This window comes from Lacerta agilis, chromosome 14 (genome assembly GCF_009819535.1).
Source record: "Lacerta agilis isolate rLacAgi1 chromosome 14, rLacAgi1.pri, whole genome shotgun sequence".
NCBI classification, from domain to species: domain Eukaryota; kingdom Metazoa; phylum Chordata; class Lepidosauria; order Squamata; family Lacertidae; genus Lacerta; species Lacerta agilis.
The window spans coordinates 1,157,381-1,177,999 of record NC_046325.1 but is presented as its reverse complement, the minus strand read 5'-3'; the positions used below and the strand labels follow the sequence as shown (position 1 = coordinate 1,177,999).

The 20,619-nt window shown below is 54.6% G+C and overlaps 2 protein-coding genes across 2 annotated transcripts; both read left to right on the top strand.

Moving 5' to 3' along the window:
- The first annotated feature begins 4,044 nt into the window (after positions 1 to 4,044).
- LOC117058814 (paired immunoglobulin-like type 2 receptor beta) lies at positions 4,045 to 7,760 on the top strand. Its single transcript, XM_033170184.1, has 4 exons — positions 4,045 to 4,216; positions 6,180 to 6,563; positions 7,359 to 7,469; positions 7,729 to 7,760. The coding sequence occupies exons 1-4, from the start codon at positions 4,210 to 4,212 to the stop codon at positions 7,758 to 7,760; spliced, it is 534 nt and encodes a 177-aa protein (XP_033026075.1). The 5' UTR covers positions 4,045 to 4,209.
- A 5,130-nt stretch (positions 7,761 to 12,890) lies between these two features.
- On the top strand, positions 12,891 to 19,792 carry LOC117058369 (2-acylglycerol O-acyltransferase 2-like). The gene is made up of 6 exons (XM_033169510.1): positions 12,891 to 13,028; positions 14,242 to 14,420; positions 16,124 to 16,328; positions 16,911 to 17,085; positions 18,171 to 18,370; positions 19,635 to 19,792. Exons 1-6 carry the CDS (start codon positions 12,935 to 12,937, stop codon positions 19,787 to 19,789), a joined length of 1,008 nt encoding a protein of 335 aa, XP_033025401.1. The 5' UTR covers positions 12,891 to 12,934; the 3' UTR covers positions 19,790 to 19,792.
- Positions 19,793 to 20,619: the final 827 nt, after the last annotated feature.

The window sequence follows — 20,619 nt, the reverse complement described above, 5'->3', positions numbered from 1 at the left end:
TTTGTCATGTACAGTATAATGAGATAAGAATCCAGTGTTCTGAGTAATACCCCTCCTCACCCTCCCACTATATATAAAGGTCTGGTGACTTCTGATTCAGTGTATCTGAAGAAGTGTGTATGCACACGAAAGCTCAGACCAAGAACAAACTTAGTTGCAGGGGCAAAGCAAGGGGGGAGTGACACTCTCGGGCGGAGCCCCACCCCCGCGATTGGCGCCTCCAGACCCTCACTCGGCTGGCGCTTTTTTTGGCGCCGGTTGGCCTGCAGAGCCCAGTGCTGAATGCTTGAATGCGCCTGCTCTGCTTCCCCCTTTCAGCGGCTTTTTTTCGGCGGGAGGGGCAGGCCAGCAAGGAGGGGGCGTCATGCCAGCGACAAGCCCCCTCCTCGCTGGCCCACCCCTCACCTCCATGCCGCATCCACGTGTGTCATGACATTACAACGCACCCCAGGGGGGTGCCTCCGTCCCGCCCCCCTGGGCAGCGAAGAGGCTTCCTCCGCCACTGCTTAGTTGGCAGACCAACACGGCTACCTACCTGTAACTAGATGTAAGGATATGTGCCAGTGCTTGTACACACACGTGTGTGTGAATGCACTTATCTATGTGCAGATTCAGGTAGGTAGCCGTGTTGGTCTGACGCAGTGGGGGGAGGTAGTCCAGTAGCACCTTAGAGACCAGCTAAGTTTGTTCTGGGTATAAGCTTTTGTGTGCATGCACACTTCCTCAGATACCATGAATCTATGTGCATTTCTTCGTGACACAGAGACAGGTTGGCCCCCTGGGACCTCTGCACAGGAATTGCCCCCCAGGGAGGGGCAAAAGCTCAGTGGGGCCATCCCAGCTCGGGAGCAAGGTGGCACCTGGTGGCCCCCTTCCCACAAATGATGCTGCTGGGGGGAGTTTTGAGCTCCGAAGTGGAGGCAGCAGCAGCCCTCGCCCTCGCCTGGAGACCTCTCAGGTTTCCTGGGCAAAGCGAAGGGTGAGGTTCGGGTTCTCCTTTGAGCTTTCGTAAGCCCAACTTGGGATGGTCCTCGGATGGAGGCATGCGGCAAACCCAGGAGTCACCTCCGGGGCTGGGGGGTATCCAACGCTGCCGCTTTTTAAGGGACGCAATGCTTGCCTTGCCCTGGGCACTGGCAACCCATGCTACGCCACTGCTCAGGGGAGCCCACCTAGGCCAGCATCCTGTTCTCACAGTGGCCACCCAGATGTCCCAATGGGAAAACCACATAAGCAGGACCTGAACACAAGACCGGCTCTCCTGCCCTGCTGTTTCCAGAAGGCGGCATTCAGAGGTTTTGCATAGCCATCCTGGCTAGCATTCCTCGATAGCCCCCTCCCCTCCATGAATTGGCCCAGTCCTCTTTTAAAGCCATCTGAGCTGGTGGCCACCGCTGCTTCCGGTGGAAGGGAGTTCCACAGTCTGCACTGCGTGAAGGATTTTGTTTCATCTGCCCTGAATCCTGCAACATCCAGCTTCATTCAGTGTCCGCAGGTTCCACCGTTATGGCAAGAGGTGCCAGGCAAAGTTTCATTATTCCACTCTGCCCCCTCCCCCGCCAGCTGGGAGGCCTGTGCCATGGGGCCCCCCTCCCTCCCTCCCCACCCCTCTTCAACTTCCCCCTTTCCTCCCCCTGGGCTCAAATCCAGTTGCACCATTGCCTCAGAGGAAGGAAGGAAGGAAGAAGGCTGGTTCTGTGGCAGTGAGTCAGGCGACTGGGGGCACCTCGACTGCCCCCTTCCTTGCCCCCCCCCCAGCTCTTTGCTTGGAGTCACTACAAAGGAGGAAGCGGAAACATCATCCGTAGCATTGCAAATACTTAAGGAAAGCCCTGTCGCCATTGTGGGGGTGGAGGGTGGGGGGAGAGATGCCAAGGAGAAGCTGCTGGGCATTTTTATGGCATCAGCAAGCTTGGCTAGGGCTCCTGGAGGGTACGGGGCGGGGTTTGGCTCATTGTGGCAGGATCAGGCCAAAGAGGGATTCTTTGGCTATGGTTCTGGCATTGCAGGGGGCTGGACTAGATGGCCCTTGGGGTTCCTTTCCAGCTGTGCCATTCTGTGTCCCTGAATCTCACCTCACAGGGGGTCCGGCAGGTGCCTGTTTCTTGCAAGAAGGGGCGATCTCTTTCTTTATTGAAAGTGGTTCTGAGAATCTGATATTTTCCCTGCAGGGCAGAAATAAACACAGTCTAAGCGAAAAACGAAGCAATAAGCCTAAGAGGAAGAAAAATGAAACATTCAGTTTTGAATGAAGCAGCATTAGCCTCAGAAATCTAAATGCCCAGTGCCCCCACACGCACACCCAGGGCAAAGGGGGCACCTTCACTGGGCAACAACATCAGTCAGTGTTGTGGTGTGACAGCCAGCTCCGCAGGGAACCACAGAACGGGAGAGTCGAAAGGGACCCCCAGTGGTCATCTAGCCCAACCCCCTGCCATGCAGGAATCTCAGCTAAAGCATTCCAGGCAGGTGGCCACCCAGCCTCTGCTTAAATATCTCCAATGAGGATGTCCTTGGCCAAGTTATGCAAGGAGGCAGGAGCCCACCTGGTGGGGCAGGCTTGCTCCCAGTCCCAGGAAGGTGGGTGCCTCTTCCATTGCTGGGTTGGGGGGCTTTGCTCGGAGGCCCCGCAGATTTTCAAGTGGCCGATGCCCCACTTCCTCCTCCTCCTCTGCTGCATATCTGCTGGCGGTGGCAATAGGACTTCCTCCTGTCAGATGTTGCTCAATCTGCCACCCAAATCTCCAGCGCTCGAGGGGGAAGAGGGTCGCTGGATTCGGCTGTGTGTGGCTCCTGCAACTGCAGCTCGGCTTCCAGGGGGGTCTTGTTCCTGCTCCCTGAAGCCACCAGCGAACCCACCCCCCAGCAAAGGATATGACCCCCCAGGGGCTGCTGCTGCTGCTCCTGCTGCTCCTGGGAGGAGGTAAGTGAAAGGGCGAGGCAGGGGCAGGGCAGGGCGGAAGCTGGGGGGAGGGGGGACAGAAGGAGAGCCCTCCTGGATCAGGACAAAGCCGTCCACCTAGTCCAGGATCCTGTTCTCACGGTGGCTGAAGGAAGCAGGATTAGAGCAGGAGAGTGGCCCCCAGCAACTGTCCATGGGGACCCCTCCCAACTCTTCAATCCTATGGTTTGAGGGCGTCATACTTCCAAGGCTGGCTTCAGGGAAGGGGGTCTCGGTTCTAGTCCAAATCTCGCTGCTCTTCCAATTCCCATCATCATCATCATCCCTGACCATTGGGCATGCTGGCTCCTAGGAAGGCAGGGAGCTCCACTAGACCGAGTCTAGACCTTTGAGGTCCACCCAGTCCTTCTTCACACAGAAGTATCCGAAGAAGCGTGCATGCACACTACAAAAGCTCATACCAAGAACAAACTTAGTTGGTCTCTAAGGTGCTACTGGAAGGAGTTTTTGATTTTATATTTTGTTTTGACTATGGCAGGCCAACACGGCTACCTACCTGTAACTAGTACATAGTTAGACTGCGGAACTCCCACCCACAGGAGGCAGGGATGGATGGCTCCAAAGGAGGACGAGACGTATCCGTGGCTCTGGCCTGCCTCCATTTGTCATTTGTCGGAATCCCAGTTGCTGGAAACCGCAGGAGGGGAGAGCGGCTCCTGTGTTCAAATCCTGCTTGCGGAGGGTTTCCCATTGGGGCATCTGCTTGGCCCCTGTGAGGACAGGAGGCTGGACTAGATGGGCCCCTGCTCCAAGGCTTTCGGTATATATTCTTTCATGACAAATTAGTCCCCTGATTTGCCATCACAGGACACTTTCGGCTGTATTCCTCAGAGCAGCCCCCCCCCCCGACATGAATGGAAATGTCTGTCTTTCTTCCCCCCTATGGTGACATTTCCTTCTCCTTGAAACCACCAAGAGCTTTTGCCACTTCCCTTTCAAAGCAGAAAACCACAAACTTCTGCCTCTGGGTCTGTTCAGCCTGGGAAAGAGGAGACCGAGAAGAGAGAGGATGGCCCTCTCCCCATATCTCCCCACGGAAGAGGGAGCAGGCTTGTTTTTCTCCTGCTCCTGGAGGGCAGGACTCGAACCCATGGCTTCACCTCTTGAATTCTTCTTCTTCTTTACCCGCAACAGGGAGTACGGACTCACCCGAAACCGCGCATGGGCCGGCAGCAGCTGCCGAGAGCGACGGGGCATTTCAGAGATGCAAGCGCTTGGAACCCGACCCTTCGAAGTGGAACGGAGGAATGCAAGGTTGGAAGGGGAGCACAGAACCCCCCCAACACATTCTCACCCCACCCCACCCCCCGGCACAGATATGGGCAGAGGGGAACCATGGCCTGCCTTCCTCCAAGGACCATAAGGAGGGCCTGCTGGATCAGGCCGCAGGGGGCCCACCTGGCCCCGCATCCTCTTCCCACGGGGCCCAACCAGATGCCCCAATACGGGGAGCCCCCCAAGCAGGATCCAAGCACAAGAGCAACTCACTCTCCCCTCCTGCAGCTTCCAGCAACCCACATTGCTGCCTCCAGCCGTGGAAGCAGAGCGCAGCCGTTGTGGCTGGATAAAGGATTTGCAAAATCTTCTTTTAATGCCACCCACTCCAAGCCACTGGGGACCCCTCCCCCAAATTTGGGTGGCAGTGGGTCAGATGGAACAATACTCAGGCTTTTCTTTGATTTCTCAAAAGACTTTTAAAATAAAAATAGCCCAGCTCACCAGAAAACCCGGACGTATGGCAGCCCTGTTTCTCGAGATAGGACAGATCATGAGCCATGAATGTTGCAAGATTCAAGACAGATAAAAGGAAGCCCTTTCCTCACACAGAACCTAGTTAAACTATGGAACTGCCTGCCACAAGAGGCAGGAATGGCCAGCAGCTTGGATGGCTTTAAAAGAAGATTGGGTGGATTCATGGAGGAGGAGAGAGCTCTGCCATCCTTTGTTGGAGGCATGGATGCGTCTGAATCTCAGGAGTGGAGAGTGTCGCCCTTGTGCTCAGATCCTGCTTGCAGGTTTCTCTTTGACCGCTGTGAGGATGGGATGGTAGACTAGATGGGCCCCTGTGGCTTGGTCCAGCTGCTGCAAGACTCTTATTAGCTTCTTATGGTTCCTAAGGGAGCCTCCATGGGCAGAGCTAGTCTATCTTAAAATGCTGGAGAATAAGAGTGGGAGAAGGTTTTGCTCTCCCATACTGCCTCGGAGTTTCTTATGTTCTTATGCTCCTTCCCAAGGAGTTTTTGTGGGGTAAATCCAGCCTTATGTAACCAACCTGATTAACTCCAACGCATGAAGAGGTTAAGATCATAGAGCAAGCTGTCCTGACAGGTTAGCTAGGTCAGATAATGCCCTCAACTTGGGAGGAAGAGTTGTCAAACTCTTTGTTCTTTCTCTCTCCTTTTTTCACCATGTGAACTTGGGATGTTTGGATGCTCCGAGTTCAGACCTTGTGGAGTTAGCAAGCCATTGTTGTGTTTCTAGGGACGCGGGTTGCGCTGTGCTCTAAACCACTGTGCCTCTTGGGATTGCCGATCAGAAGGTCGGCGGTTCGAATCCCCTTGATGGGGTGAGCTCCCGTTGCTCTGTCCCAGCTCCTGCCAACCTAGCAGTTTGAAAGCACACCAGTGCAAGTAGATAAATAGGTACCAGAAGCAGTTTAGTCCTGCTGGCTACAGGACCCGGAAAGCTGTCTGTGGACAAACGCCAGCTCCCTCGGCCTGAAAGCGAGATGAGCACCGCAACCCCACAGTCGCCTTTAACTGGACTTAACCGTCCAGGGGTCCTTTACTGTCACCTTTTTTACCATTGTGTTTCTGTACAAATAATTTTGAAACTATTACCCTTTTTGAAACTGAGTTGCACTGCCTGTGTTTCCCTTGCTGCTGTAGGGGAAAACACATGAAAATGACCTTTAAAGACTTTGTAAGTAAACCATTTTTAACTTACCAAACCTGTGGTCTCTTTTTACGCTAAGGGAGGCCGGAAACTTTTGGAAGTGATTTAGAAGTTGATATTTTAAAGGTAAAACAGCCTATATTCGCCTGCTGCCTGTTTTGTGATATTAAATCTCTGCTGGGCTCTCTCATCAAAAAGTACTTGTTCCCAAACTTGGATTTATGCTTCCCGAGAATTTTCCTTTTATTTGTTAACCCCAATACTAAAATGAACAGTTCTTCTGTCTCTCCTTCTCTCTCTCTCCGTTCTCCTTCCTTCGCAGATTGTACCACTTGCAACCCGGAATACCACATCTGGCAACCTTGCCAGCTCACGGCTAGGCCAAAGGGATCCGTCACCCTGCTCTGCACCTTCAACTACACCTGGGAGGCTACAGAGACAGCCCAGGTGCATTGGCGCTTAGGAAGCTTTTACGGAAAGTTCATCTTCAACCACACTGACTCCACCCATTGGTACACCGACCCAGACTACGAAGGGCGGGTGTCTCTGGTCGGGGACCTGTCAAAGGCGCTTGACGCGTCAATCCGGATCGAGAATCTGCGGGAGACGGACTCCAATCTATATTTCTGCACCGTCTCTGTACAGACACGTCTCCACGGTGTGAAGTATTGGCGAAACATCGAGGGGACAAACCTCACAGTCACAGGTGAGCTGGCTCTCTGTCCCTGTATCAGTCTTGGCCCCCTCGCCCCACACCTGTCTCCGCAGCAGGCCCCTTCTCCCCAGGGCTGGCCCTCCTTTCTGCTCGGTTTAAAGGAGTATGGTGTGTGTGTGTGTGTGTCAGTGGTGCCTGAAGCAGAGCAGAAAATGGGGCTCCACCCTCCCCAAAGGTATTTCAGCACCTGAGGCAGGGAGTTCCGCAAGTGATGCTCCTCCCAGGCAGCAGAAATAACACGAGAGGTTGACAGCATAACTGCCTTCAAACACCTGAAGGGTTGCCCTGTGGAACGTGGAGCCAGCCTGCTTCCTGCTGGCTGCCGCTCTGGAGGACAGGGCCCGACCCAGGAGTAAACATGAGGAAGAACATCCTGAGAGTAAGAGCCGCGCGACAGTGGAACAGACTCACACATGAGGCCTCTCCTTCCTTGGCTGTTTTTAAACTGAAGTCAGATGGGCACATGCCAAAGGGTCTTGGGATGCGAGTCCTGGATTGCAGGGGGCTGGGCTGGATGACCCTTGGGGGTCCCCTCCAACCTTATGATTCTATGTTTCTGCAAGGATGTTGCCTCTTCTCGGGGGTCTGCCTCTCTCGGCCTAATGCTGACGCCCAACTCAGGGTGCAGGGAACTGTATGCACCTGGGGGCTGCTGTCGTGTGTGTGCCCCCCTCCTCGGAAGAAATGCCCTTGTGCCTGGCCACTGCAGCAGGGAGGGCATTTGTGGGTGCCTCCTGCTTTCGCCTCAGCCGGGCCCTTGCTTTCTCCCCCCCCCCCCACAACCAGGTCCTCCAATACCGGAAACCTACCGCTTCAACCTCGTGGGCATGGTGACCGGGGCAGCCGTTGCTACCGCCGTCGTTCTGGGCCTGCTGGTGTTTGTCGCCTGGAGAAAAGGTATGGGGGCTGTTGTGGGGCAGGGAGAGGACAGTGGCTGTGCCAGGGGCCGGTTCTCCCTCCGACCTGGCCCTCCAGATGTGGCCCCCTCCCAGTGTGGTGGTGGTTCCTGCACCTCACCTGTGGAGGCACCCGGCACCCCAGCCCTGCTGCCCTGTGAGGCTCAGCCTGGACCAAACCACTGCCCCCCCACCCCATTCTCCAGGGCTCCCCCACTCCAGGAGCTGAAGGCCATTTTCTCCTCTCTGTTCCTCTCCAGGTTGCTGCCCAAAGTGTCCCCAAAGGAGGTGAGTCCCTTTCCTGCCTCCAGCTGGTCTCCTTCTTAATTGCGGAGGGGGGGCGCTGACCGGGGCCCTAGATTGACTCTGCCATGGCTGGTGACCTGTGTGCAGGACATCCGACCAGCTCAGCTCACATCCACCCGTCAGGGATTCTTAGGCTGAGATTCCTTTTTAGAAACTGCATTTAAAAATAAAATAAAAATCACATAAGCATTCTAATACATACAGGTGAAACTCAAAAAATTAGAATATGGTGGAAAGGTTCGTTTCTTTCAGTAATCCAACTTAAAAGGTGAAACTAATATATGAGATAGACTCATGACATGCAAAGCGAGATATGTCAAGCCTTTGCTTGTTATAATTGTGATGATTATGGCGTACAGCTGATGAGAACCCCAAATTCACAATTTCAACTTTGGGGTTTTCATCAGCTGGATGCCATAATCATTACAATCATAACAAGCAAAGGCTTGACATATCTCGATTTGCGTGTCATGTCTCATATATTAAACTCCAAACTAATGAAAACAATTGCTTACATAAATGGACTTTTCCATGATATTCTAATTTTTCGAGTTTCACCTGTAATAGATGTTTCTTTTGTTGTAAACAGAAACCTGCCCTTTTTCCCTTATGGGGTACCCAAGAGCCCGTATAGAGTCCTTATGTAGGTTCTCTATCGGTAGGAGGAAATAACAGAGGCCAGCCAGAGAATATTGACAAGCAAAGCAGCTAGTAAGCCTGATCTTTATTAAAGCTGTTGCAACAGGGTGCTCCCCTCACACGCAGGAAATTGGAGGAAGGACCCAGAACCAAGGCCCTTTCATGTAGACATTAAAATTGCCTGCCCTGGAGTCCAAGACCACCCCCAGAAACATCATACCTACATCACAGAATCTGAGTGCGTTGTTTATCTCCTGTCTGCCAGGTTATCTTGATAATGCCTTATCAGATTGCCTTTTCTGGGTAGAGATGGTAAATAGTTTCTGAATCTCCTTTGAGATGGTAAATAGTTTCTGAATCTTGATAGTGTGCTCAGCTTAACAGACACTTGCCAGACTGTTATTTACAGGGAGGTGTAAGTCCCTTCAGTCCAAAGACCATTAGAAAGCTTTTCCCATTTCCTTTCTCCTTGCAGAGAAATATATTTGAGGTCAATTTGAACAAGTCAAATTGGCTTTGGGATTGTTTCTCCAGCTCTATTTCAGACACATGGTTTATATACTTACTAGTGGTTTCAGCCCGTTAAAATAACGGGCACTAGAACAGAAGCCGCCTCCCTCCCTCTCGCTCCTCCTCCCTCACTTCCTCCCTGCGGCCGGCCGGCCTCCGTCTCCTCTCCCGCGGCCTCCATCATGTCTTCTTCCCCTTCTCCGGAGATGGGGCCGGGGTTTGAGCATGCCGTGGCCCGGCGGGACGGCTCGGCGGGGCTCCGCCTCGGGCAGCGCTTGGCGGGCGGGACGGGCTGCGTGGTGTGGGACGCAGCGCTGGTGCTGGCGTGCTTCCTCAAGAAGGGGGCCGAGGACTCGGAGGCGGTGGGCCCGGCAGGGCTCCCTCTCCGCCGCAAGGCAGTGCTCAAGCTGGGCGCAGGAACCGGCCTCGTGGGCCTCATGGCCGCCAGCCTTGGGTACGTCGCCGCCGCGGCCGGGCCTTGCCTCAGAATCGCCATGGGGGCTGCCGTCTCGCTCAGTGTGGCCTACACGGACTGGCAGCAGCGGCACCCTGGAGCCTTTAAGAATGACAATAATGCTCCTCCTCCCTTCTCCTCCCCTCCCGCGGCGGTGGCAGTTGAAGCGGAACGCCGGCGCTCCGCGGGGGCGAGCTGCTCTGGGCCGTTCCCGGGTCGCCAGGCCTCGGGGCTCTCGTTGTAGCGGCGGCAGCGGCAGTGTGGCCTTCCTCCTCAGCCTCCCCTTTCTTCTGGAGTGCCGGCGTTCCATTTCAACCGCCCCGCTTCAACTGCCGCCGCTGCTCCCAGCCCGATCTCTCTCCATCCAATCCCTGTGTCCCTGGGGCACATGCTCAGTAGCGCAAACCCAGAGACACAGGGACTGGACGCAGAGACACTTGCGTTTTACATATATAGATGTATGTGTTTGCCTTGTACATTTATGAACATTTATTATATACATAAGACATAAAAAAAAAATTTCACTTTTGTTTAGTCGGCTTCCCATCCCATTTCCCATTGTGTTTTTTCTTAAAATTTCTCCCCCTTGCTGCGCCATGTCTTCCCTCTCTTATATCATAACAACAATGCAATAATGTCTCGTTCCATCTGTTGCTCACAGTTCGAATCCTGCTCGCGAATTTATCATTCCCTAACATTTCTTTAATTAGACCGAAAAAGGCTTCTATTCATCCACAAAACAATCGTCGTTTGGTTCTCTTATTTTAAGCTGTTTGTTTTCTGATTCAACGCAGCCCATCCCTTTACTACTTATTCATTCTTCTTCGGTGGGAATTTCTTCATCTTTTCATTTCTGTGTATAAGGAATTCTAGCTGCTATGGTTAACAGACACAAACAACCGTTTTAAGCCTGGCGGTGAAAATCCGCCTTTTTTCTTCTACACCAGTTAGTATTTTGAATTCAATCCTTCTTGCAAGGCAACCCCTACAGCCCCAGGGTGCTTCGAGGGGGGGCACCCATGTGACCACCCACGTCTTATCTTGCAGGAGAGCATCGCCCCACAGCAAGGAGAAGCCAGAGGGGGGAGAATACGAGGAGTTTCCCATCGAAGGTGAGCCATGAGTGGATAAAGCAGCGCGTAGTTAAACTACGGAACTCCCTGCCACAGGAGGGGAGAGCTGCTCTTGTGGTCAGGCCCCGCTTGCGGGGTTCCCTTCTGGGGCACCTGGGTGAGAACAGGATGCTGGAGGACTGGGTGGGCTGGTCTCTTGTGGCCTGGTGCAGGTAGCCAGGCTCTTCCGCTGTTCCTGTGGAACCTCCATGCCCAGAGGCAGTCTACCTCGATTCCTAGGTTCTTAGTGGTATTTAGAGGACAGGGTGCTGGGCTCTTCCTCTGAGCAGTCTCCTCTGAGCTGCTGTGCCCCTGGAGGGGAGGAGGAGGAGGAGGAGGTGGGGGCTGCTGTGTTCCTCTTTCTAACCTGCATTGTCCCCCCTCCAGGTCCAAAAGCCCCCCCTCCTGCCTCCCCCCAGCCTCCTGCTCGCGCACCGCCACCACCGCTTGCCCCCAAAGACTCTGGCGGCCTCCTGTACGCCGAATTGAACTTGGCCGGAGGCAGAGGCAAGAAGAAGCCTTCGCAGACGCCGGAGGGAGGGAGGGGCGAAGAGAGCACCTATGCCATCCTTCGCCACTGAGGGGGGGGGGCGGTGGCATTTCCTTAGCTGCCTCCAGCCCCCTTCTGCCCCCAGCCTCCGTCCTCTTCCACTTGCTTCTCCCTCTCCCAGGTGGGAGCTAGCGACCTCCCTTGCAGGATCGGGGCCCTGGGTGGATGGCCTTCTGGCTGCAAAGGGAGCTTGCTGGAGCCGGCCAGCTCTGCAGGGGTGTTGTAAGGCGGCGCCCTGAGACAACCAGAGGGGTGGCTGTACTGTAAACCCTCCCCCCCTCTGCTGCTAGCCAACCGCCCGTTGGTGTGAATGAACTGTCAGTAGAGCACCCTTGATCTCCAGGTGGTGGGTTCGAGCCCCACCTGCACTGCACGGGGCTGGACTGGATGATCCTCAGGGTCCCTTCCAGCTCCACAATTCCATGATCTGTGACATTATTATTATTATTATTATTATTACCTCCTGTGGAAGAACGGTGGCTGAAATTAAGGGATTTGGCAGAGATGGCCAAGTTGACTTTCTGAATTAGAGAGAGAGAGAGAGAAAAACATTGTTGCATTTATTAATGATTGGAAACCCCTTACGGACTTCCTGTGCGAAAAAGGAAAAGGAGCTTGTGGGAGATGGGCTTGAAGACTGAAAAGTTTGGTTTACGGAAAGTAGAAAAAAAATTATTATTATGGAGTAAGAGTTCTGCAGTTTTTAAAGTGGCTAGTTAGAATCGGAAGTCTTTGCCTTTCCTTCTTTGTTTTCTCTCTTTTTGTTGTTGTAAAAAATAAAGTTCTTGCTATTAGATGTTGATTTCTGTATGTTGTTCTTTTCTTCCGTTTTTCAAGCTTTAATAATAATAATAATAATCAGCTTCGGAAATAACAATAAATAATGCCAGTTTGTGGAAATCAGCAGGGAGGAGAGTTGCTGCTGCTGCTCCTCCTCTCAGGTCCTCCATCTGTGAGAGCAGGATGAGGCCCGGGGGCTTTTCTGATGTTCTTGAGGCCAACAGAGAGCAGCCCCCCCTCCAACCTTTCCGGGGAAAGGGGCGATTTTGGGGGCTAAAACACCAGCCCTGTGCACCTTTCTACTTGCATAATAATAAAGTACCAACGATTCGTGTGTCTCCATTCCAAATATTTGCAGAGGTGTGAGGGCTGACCCAATGGCATTATGGGATGGACCGATGGAGGGTGGGGCAAGGGAGTCCTGCGTGCTGGGGCACCTACTTGGCCACTGGGAGGCAGGCAGGGGGCATCTTGGGCCTGATCCTGCTGCTGCTGCTGATCTCTTCCTACATTCAAGACATCACACCTCCCTCTGGGGCTGGTAGGGGGTGTCATGTGGAATCACGGTAAAGGAGTGCCCCTGAGCATGTGCAAAGTGATTCCCTCGAGGCTGTGCCTGGGGCTTCCTTTTCCGGTCTCAGTCCCCTTTAACTTGTAGGGAAGGTGGCGGAGGTTTCTAGAATAGAGGCAGGAGGGCCAGGCGGCCACCTGCGAGGGATTCGTCAGCTGCATTGCGGTGGGGTTGGTCTAGATGCCCCTTGGGGTCCCTTCCAACTCCACAATTCTGGGGTTCGTTAGGCACCTGAATGAAAGCGGTGTTTCAGCTTCCGCGCCCGCCCTTCCTTGCCACAGCCCATCCCAAAACAGCCTCTCCAAAAGGACTCGCCGCCTCGTCCCTGCGCCGTTGCAGGCGCAAACCCAACCGGCGCAGCTTTTTGGCCGGTGGGATTACGGCCTGCCAGGTGAAGCCTGCCTATTTGGGAGGCGGGCGGGGCCGCAACCCCGTCCAATCAGAGCCTGGGGGGCGAGGCGGGGCGGGGCTTTGCCCCTGATAAGCCTCGTCTCCGGCGCGGGCGGGGCTTTCTGCCTCCGGTCTCTGCCCCGCTGCGCTCGTGATGTTGGTCCAGTTCGCCCCGCTGCGGCTGCCGCTGCGGCGCCGCCTCCAAACCGCCGCGGTTCTGCAGTGGGTCTTTTCCTTCCTGGCGCTGGGTGAGGTCTTTGGAGGGGGGTCCTTTGCGGGAGGGGTGGGGGGCTCCTCCTATGGGGCAGTAACCGAGGGCGCTGCTGCCTTTGGGGGCACTGCCGGCATGGGGCGACGAGGCAGGCATCCATTGCGCGCGGGGGTGGGGTATAGGAGACTTTCCTGTGTCTATTTTAGGGGGGAAGGGGTCCCGGGGATGCAGGATTTTCGCTTTTGTGGGGGCTGTACAATTCCGGGGATCCTTTAACAAAAAAAGTTGAGGCGGGGAGAGTTTGCCGCCTTTCAAGGAGCTCCCCCCCCACCCCCGCTTGTGGGGCTGCCTTGCTTGGCTGAACATGCGTTGCCTCTCGGGGGGCTCCCACCTCCTAGGTCCCCACTAGGAAAGGGGGCGACTCTGCCAGCTTGGTTGAAAGCAGGGTGCAGAATCCGCCCTGCTAAGAGTGGGTCCATTTGCAGGAAGCAGGTAGTGAGCTTTGGGTTGGCTGCACAGGTGGGGGGTGGGAGGCTGGGAAAGGGTGGGGAGGGGCTTGGAGAGGGGTCCCTTCTGCAGCATCCCAACAGCGTCTGCTCCAGAGTCAGTTTTCTGGAGCCAAGGTCTCAGCAGAGTGCCTCTGAGCATGTGCAGAGAGAGGTTCCATTTGCTGGCTGCTGAGCAGGCATTCATTGCCACTTTCCTGCTTTGTGTAGTTTGTTTAACTTTGCACACCAACCTTCATCTCGGGGCAAAATAGACAATAAGACAAAATAATAAGCAAGAGCAAATAGAAAGAAAGACCCCCCCCACACATATTTCAAAAGGTATTGGCTGTTAACCAGGCAGAGGCAGCAATAGCAAGGCTGAGCTGAGACATGGAGCATGCACAGAGTGCCTTTCCTTTTACCGGGCAGCCCAGCCAGATGGGTGGGGCATAAATAATAATTTTATTGTTACCATATTCATTTTCAAGAGAAACATTTTAATGTACCATGAAGGGGCAAGCTGAACCTCCCTTGAACGGGACCCCAAGGGTCATCCAGCCCAACCCCCCCTGGAAGGCAGGAATCTGCTGCAGTGGAGCAGGGGCTGGTCCCTTTCCCAGCAGCCAGCCTCTTGGAGGGGCTTGTGGCGTGGGATCGGCAGGCATCCTATGTGTGTTGGTTTTCCTAGGTGGGGTGAACGCTGAGGACTAGCCTCTTGAGGCACCTAACCTAACCCAGGCCTGCCTCTGCCTCTCTCCCCAGCGCAATGCTGCCTGGTCTTGTTCCTCCTCCTGCTCCTGGGAGACGGCTGGGTTCTGGCTGTGCTCTACGCCGCATGGATGTACCTAGACTGGGACACCCCGGCCAGAGGGGGCCGCCGCTCCAGCTGGGTGCGAAACTGGTCCGTGTGGGGCTACTTCCGAGACTACTTCCCCATGACGGTGAGCGGGGCGTGTGTGCGTTTGTGTGTGTGTGTGTTGGGGCCTGGCGTGGCCTGTGCCCTCCTTGGCAGGGTGGCGTGCAGAGAATGGCAGGGTTGCAGCCAGGCTGGTGCTAGACGTCTTGCCAAGAGGGGGGGGGTCTTGGTGTCTGGGCAGCCCAGGACCTCCAGACACACTGCGCAGGCTTGTGCCCCGGGGGGGGGGGGAGGAGGGCACTTAGATGCTGCAAACACAGGGGACAGGCAGGTGCCAAAGGCAGGAGTCGGAAGGGGGACCCCCAAGGGACATCTAGCCCAGCCCGCTTGCATTGCAGGAATTGCAGCCAACGGACCCCCGATTTGGATGGCCGGCCAGCCGCTATTAAAAACCCTCCGAGGAAGGTCTGTCTGAGGGAATCCGTACCACTGTTGGAATGCAGACAGAAAGTTGTTATATGTAAAGTCAGATAAGAGAAACGTGTAACAAATTGAGAATTAATTGGTTAAAGTTATGAAAATCTAATAGAAAGATGCAGAGAGTTATAATCTGTATGTCCTTCCAGCTTCTCCACGTCCTTCTCTGGCTGAGGTCCACCCCCCCACTGCCCGCCTCCCCATGCCCTTAGCGGACTTCCTTCTCTGCCCCAATTGACCTGGGCACAAACTCCACATCTGTTTGAACAGCAGGAGCAAACATTCAGGAAAAGCCACATTCCTTCTGTCCTGTGGAATAGAGGACTTCCCTGGAGCCCTTCGCAGCCCCCTGGGAGGGGGTCAGTGTCTGCCCCAAAGTGGAGGGGTGTGTGGGAGGCGGAGGCTGCAATGGCAAGGCTGAGCTGAGACGTGGAGCATGCGCAGAGTGCCTTTTCCTTCCACAGTGTGGAGCTGGCACTGCTGCAGGTGCCTCATAATATACTCTCTTTGCATTTGTGAGGAAACTCTGGAACTCCCTGCCTAGTGACATCAGTCAGGCGCCTTTGCAGGACTCTTTCTGCTGAGAACATTTCTGCTTTGACAGACCTTCAGGATAGCTCAGATACTTGGACCATGGTGCTGATAACACCAAGGTTGCAGGTTCCATCCCTGTATGGCATAGCTGCCTATTCCTGCATTGCAGGGGGTTGGACTAGATGATCCTCGGGGGTCCCTTCCAACTCTGATTCTAAGGCCTGACCAGATGCTTAGAAAGCCGGTGTCTTAAGCTGTTTTTGGCTGATTGCTGACTTTTTTCTTTTATTGTTCTGAAGAGTTGCTTTTACCAATAGATTTATTGACTGACTCCCAACCAATTGCTCTCGGGGTTTTTTTTGTGTGTGTGTGTTTGTGTGCAATAAATAAAACTCCACAGGGGTGCTGCAGGTTTCCATCTGGGGCCAAAAGTGGGGCTCCCCAATGGGGCTGGCCCTGGGAACCAGAGAACGGCTTCGAGCCGCAGAATTGTAGGGTTGCGTGGGACCCCCAAGGGTCATCCAGCCCAACCCTCTACAGTGCAGGAGTCCCGTGACATTTGGGGGAAGCACCCATATTCCTTTAGGGTAATTCATTGTGGGGGGGGGTCACCAAATAGCCCTCTCCCCCTACCACCTTCGGGTGCCTTCCCCTGTCCGAGAAGCGGGGGGGGGGGGTTAGGAATCTCCCTTGCCTGCCTTGATTCCCCCTTGTGCTGCCTGCCCCCCATGCTTCCGGCTGCTTCCTCACCCTCTTTCTCCCCCCGCCCCACGGCAGCTGGTGAAGACGGTGGAGCTGGACCCCTCCCGCAACTACCTCTTTGGCTTCCACCCCCACGGAGTGCTGGTGGCTGGCGCCTTCGGGAACTTTTGCACGGAGGGCACCGGCTTCTCTGCCCTCTTCCCGGGACTCACCCCACACCTGCTGATGCTGCCCTTCTGGTTCAAGGTGCCCTTCTTCCGAGACTACATCATGAGCGGGGGTGAGAGGCTTGGGGGATCCGGGCAGGGGGCTGCCGGGCTAGGGTGGGTGTGGGGCAAGAGGGACCTCCACATGCCATTACATGAATCGAATATTGCATACGGTTCTGGTCGCCTCGCCTTGAAATGGATATCGAAGAGTTGGGAGAAGTTCAGGAGGAGATGATGGATTCCCCCCCCCCCGTTAGGAAAAGGGGTGCGGCTTTTAAGTTGAAAGGCAAGCAAGAGGCTATGAAATCATGTGTGGCGTGGAGAAGGTGGATATAATATTATTATTATTGCTATAATTTATTATTTGTTGGCCACCCGTCCGACCGGGTTGCCCCAGCCACTCTGTGGGGGCTTAACAGCAAATTAAAACATTGCGAAGGAAAGTTTTTTCTTCCTTTCTCAAAGCACCGTGACTCGGGGAAGCTGAATGTTGGAAGGTTCTGGACACAGACAGGAAAGTCCTTCTCGTAGGACAAACTGTGGAACTCCCTGCCACAGGAGGCGGGGAATTGCCACCAAGTTGGCTGTCATTAGAGTAATGGAATTGTAGAGTTGGAAGGGAGCACTCTCTCTCTGTCTCTCTTTCCCCGCAGGGCTGGTTTCCTCAGACAAGAGCAGTGCCGCCTACCTCCTTGGCCACGAAGGCGGGGGCCAGGTGGCTGTGATCGCTGTTGGGGGGCCCCCCGAGTCGCTTGACGCCCGGCCTGGAGCTCTGACCCTCCGGCTTCTCAACCGCAAGGGCTTCGTCAAGATGGCGCTGCAGCATGGGTGAGTTTGCGGGTGAAAGGAGGGCAATGGCGTGGGTGGGAGGGGGTCCTGCACTGGCCCATGTGGGTCCCCCTCCATCTCTGGGCTTCGGTTTGCAGGTGTGGCCCGTCCCCTCTGTTGTTGCTCCTCGTGACTTGTCCGTAGCAAAATGCAGCGTTCCCACTCCCCTGATCAAGCCGGGCTATTTTTAAATGTAATTTTATTAAGGCTTTTCAACATACAATTTAAAAAGAAAGAAAGAAACGAAACAAGATATCGGAAAGAGAATGCAGAGAAAAGCAAGAGGAAAAAGATAGGAATAACAGGAGGGGAAAGGAAAAGTGACTTCCGATATCCATCCATCAGGTATTCCTGCAAATTCCTCGTAATAATCTGACGTTCAATCCCAAGCAATGCCCAGATATTCCTCCCTCTGATAGTTGATCCAGGCATCACAGGTTCATTCCTTTTCCTTCCCATCCAAAATTCCAAAAGAGCTCCTTCCTCTTCCTCTTCTTCCTCCACGCCAGCCTCACAAATTGTTCGTTGTTCAGTCGTTCAGTTGTGTCCGACTCTTCGTGACCCCACGGACCAGAGCACGCCAGGCCTCACAAATATTCAGTCCTTATTCTTTATTCCTCATGAGTTTCTTTGCTGTGTCTATAGAAAAAGACAGTACTTTTTTCCTAAAAAAATGTTTAGGGCTACTCTCAATTTGACTCAAGAAAAATCACCATTTTATAGTTCAAATCAGGAATGGACAAAAGTACAAAGATTCACAAAATGTTTAGGGGTATGTGTACCCCTGCGCCCCCCTCCCCGAAAAAAGCTCTGGAATAAGACCCATAGCCACAACTGATTACGAATTATACCAGCAGGGCTCTTTTTATGGAACCTCCTGTTCCAGGAGCAGTCTATCTAGATTCCTAGATTTCTTCGGCGTATTTGGCCACGGTGAACACAGGCTTTTGGACTGGGTGCCCCCCCCCCGGCCTGATCCAGCAGGGTCCTAAAGGTGCAGCCTGCCAGCCAAGAAGGTGCCACCCACCCTGCACCCCATTGCTCATTCTCTCTCTCTCTGCTCCCCATTTCTCCTTCCCTTCCAGAGCTGCCCTGGTCCCAGTCTTCTCCTTCGGGGAGAACGAGCTCTTCAACCAGGTCTCCAACCCCCAGGGCTCCTTCATCCGGGCGGTTCAGGAGCGGCTCCAGAAGGCCATGGGGCTGGCGCTGCCCCTCTTCCACGCCCGGGGGGTCTTCCAGTACAACTTTGGGCTCCTGCCGTTCCGGAGGCCCATCCACACCGTCGGTGGGTAGAGCACGGGGGCAGTGGGGGTCCCGCACGCTGGAATGGGGTGGGGTCTCCCAGGTGGGCCCACCCTGTGGCCTGAAGACAGGCAGAGCGGACTCCCCTGGAAAGTGGAAAACCTGCCTGCCTGGGATTCTTTGGCCGCCATCTGTGCATTGCAGGGGGTTGGCCTAGATGGCCCCTGGGGGTCCCATCCAACCCACGTATGGTTCTTTGAATCTGCGACCTGAGGCTAATCAGGAATTCTTCGGCTGTCACTCCCTGCATTTCAGAGGGTTGGGATGGATGACCCCTGAGGACCCTTCCGACTCTACCATTCTGTGCAAAGCCATCTCTGGATGAGGCCAGTGGGGCCTCCCCATCTAACCCCACAAAGGTTCCTGTTTTGGCCAAAGGTTCCTGTTTTGGCCACTTCCTCCTGGGCTTCTTCTGCCTGCCCCATGGCACCTCTTGTCTCTGCCCCACTTTGCTCCTGGGCTGATGCAACCACACACACACACACACCCGCCAACTCTGGCCTTCTGTATCATTTCTGCCTTTTGCAACCCCCCCGCCCCCTCCTCTGGGCCCTCCTGGCAGCTGAGCTGTCGCATTGGACTTTGGCCTTGGCGGAAATTTCAGGCTGACTCAGCTTGCTGCAACTCCCGAGGGAGTGGGTCTCTCTTTGCAGAAGCCAAAAACCGGACCCTTTGACCCTTGGGCGCATTATTTTTTGGTGGTGAAAGGCTAACCCCCCCCCTCTGCCCCCCTTCCTTTCCCAATCCCCGCCCAGCCTTTTTGCTGCAAGCTTCCACATTTGCGACCCTGTCGGGGGGAGAGCTGGGTGGTGCGTTTGCCTTGGAACCATAGAACTGTAGTGTTGGGAGGGAACCCTAAAGGTCCTCTAGTCCAGCCCGCTTCCACAATGCAGGGATCATAGCAAACGAATCCCTTGCCCCAGCAGCCCCTAATCTAGGTGTGTGTGGATTTTATGGGGGGGGCAGTCAAGCACTTGGCTGTGCAACTAGCATCCTTCAGGGCCGAATCCTGGCCTTGCCCGCTGAGTCCTGCTCTAACCACTTAGCCAGCGGAGGAGTTTGTTGTGACCCTAAAAGACACCATCAGTGTTGGGGGGGGAGGTAACCCCAGGGGACAGAATAATAGAATTGAGTTGCAAGGGACCCCCAGGGGTCATCCGGCTCAACCCCCTGCAATCTGGGGCAAGCCAAGCAGCTTGGAATACTTTGTGCCGAGTTCGAGCACTAACTCTGTCTCCCACCCACAGTGGGGGCCCCGATCCTCGTTCCCAAGACCCCTCACCCGTCATCAGAGGCCATCGACAAACTGCACCAAACTTACCTGGAGAAGCTCAACCTGCTCTTTGAGGAGCACAAGACCAAGTACGGCCTCCCTGAAGACAGGCACCTCGAGATCGTCTAGGGTGGGGGGGGGAAAGACTAACTCACGGACACCCCCCCCCCCAAAAAAAATCCCCTGCAGGGAGAGGAGGAGCATCTCAGCTTATTTTCTGGACTGCGTGAAAGGGCTTCTGGCGAAGGAGACGGATGAGGAACCATCCCAATACTGGGGGGTTGGGGTGTCCCCCAGTCAGAGGAAGGGGGAACCCTGATTGTTGACCCTTAAAGGATTCCAGGGAAGGTGGTGGAGGGGGGGTGATGTGCATTTAAATGGGGGGGGGGTGCTGTCACCTGGGCTGCTTGCATGGATAATGGCTGCTTTTATGAAAGCTGTATTCTTGCCCCCTGGGGGGTATTTCCCTGTTCTGTGCCTGCCTGAACCAAGGGGGATGTGGGTTGCCCCCCCCCCATGTATGAAATGCTCCTTCAGCGTCTAAGCCAGACTTCCTCAAACCCGGCCCTCCAGATGTTTTGAGACTACAATTCCCATCATCCCTGACCACTGGTCCTGCTAGCTAGGGATCATGGGAGTTGTAGGCCAAAAACATCTGCTCTAAGCAGTTGCACTCCCCCCCCCCTGTTCTTCTGCAGAAGTAATAAAGGGCAGAATTGTCTTTTCAAAACGTGCGGCGCAGAGTTTGTGCAAAAGACAAAAAGTTGCTTCCCCTCCTTGCGCCCTTTACCTGGTTCAGAGATGGGCTGCCAACTTCCACTCCCAAAAAATACACACTGCATGAAGCTGCGAGGCTGAAATAATTATTTGTGTAGCGCAGTTAAACTGCGGAACTCCCTCCCACTGGATGCAGCGATGGCCACCAGGCTGGATGGCTTTGAAAGAGGATCCAGCAAATT

Bases quoted from the DNA above. Each gene is read 5' to 3' on its own strand.
- LOC117058369 (XM_033169510.1), top strand. From the start codon at position 12,935: ATGTTGGTCCAGTTCGCCCCGCTGCGGCTGCCGCTGCGGCGCCGCCTC. The intron at 17,086-18,170 runs GTGAGTTTGCGG...CTTCCCTTCCAG, and splicing joins AAGATGGCGCTGCAGCATGG to AGCTGCCCTGGTCCCAGTCT. The intron at 18,371-19,634 runs GTGGGTAGAGCA...TCCCACCCACAG, and splicing joins GAGGCCCATCCACACCGTCG to TGGGGGCCCCGATCCTCGTT.
- LOC117058814 (XM_033170184.1), top strand. The intron at 6,564-7,358 runs GTGAGCTGGCTC...CCCCACAACCAG, and splicing joins GACAAACCTCACAGTCACAG to GTCCTCCAATACCGGAAACC. The intron at 7,470-7,728 runs GTATGGGGGCTG...GTTCCTCTCCAG, and splicing joins GTTTGTCGCCTGGAGAAAAG to GTTGCTGCCCAAAGTGTCCC.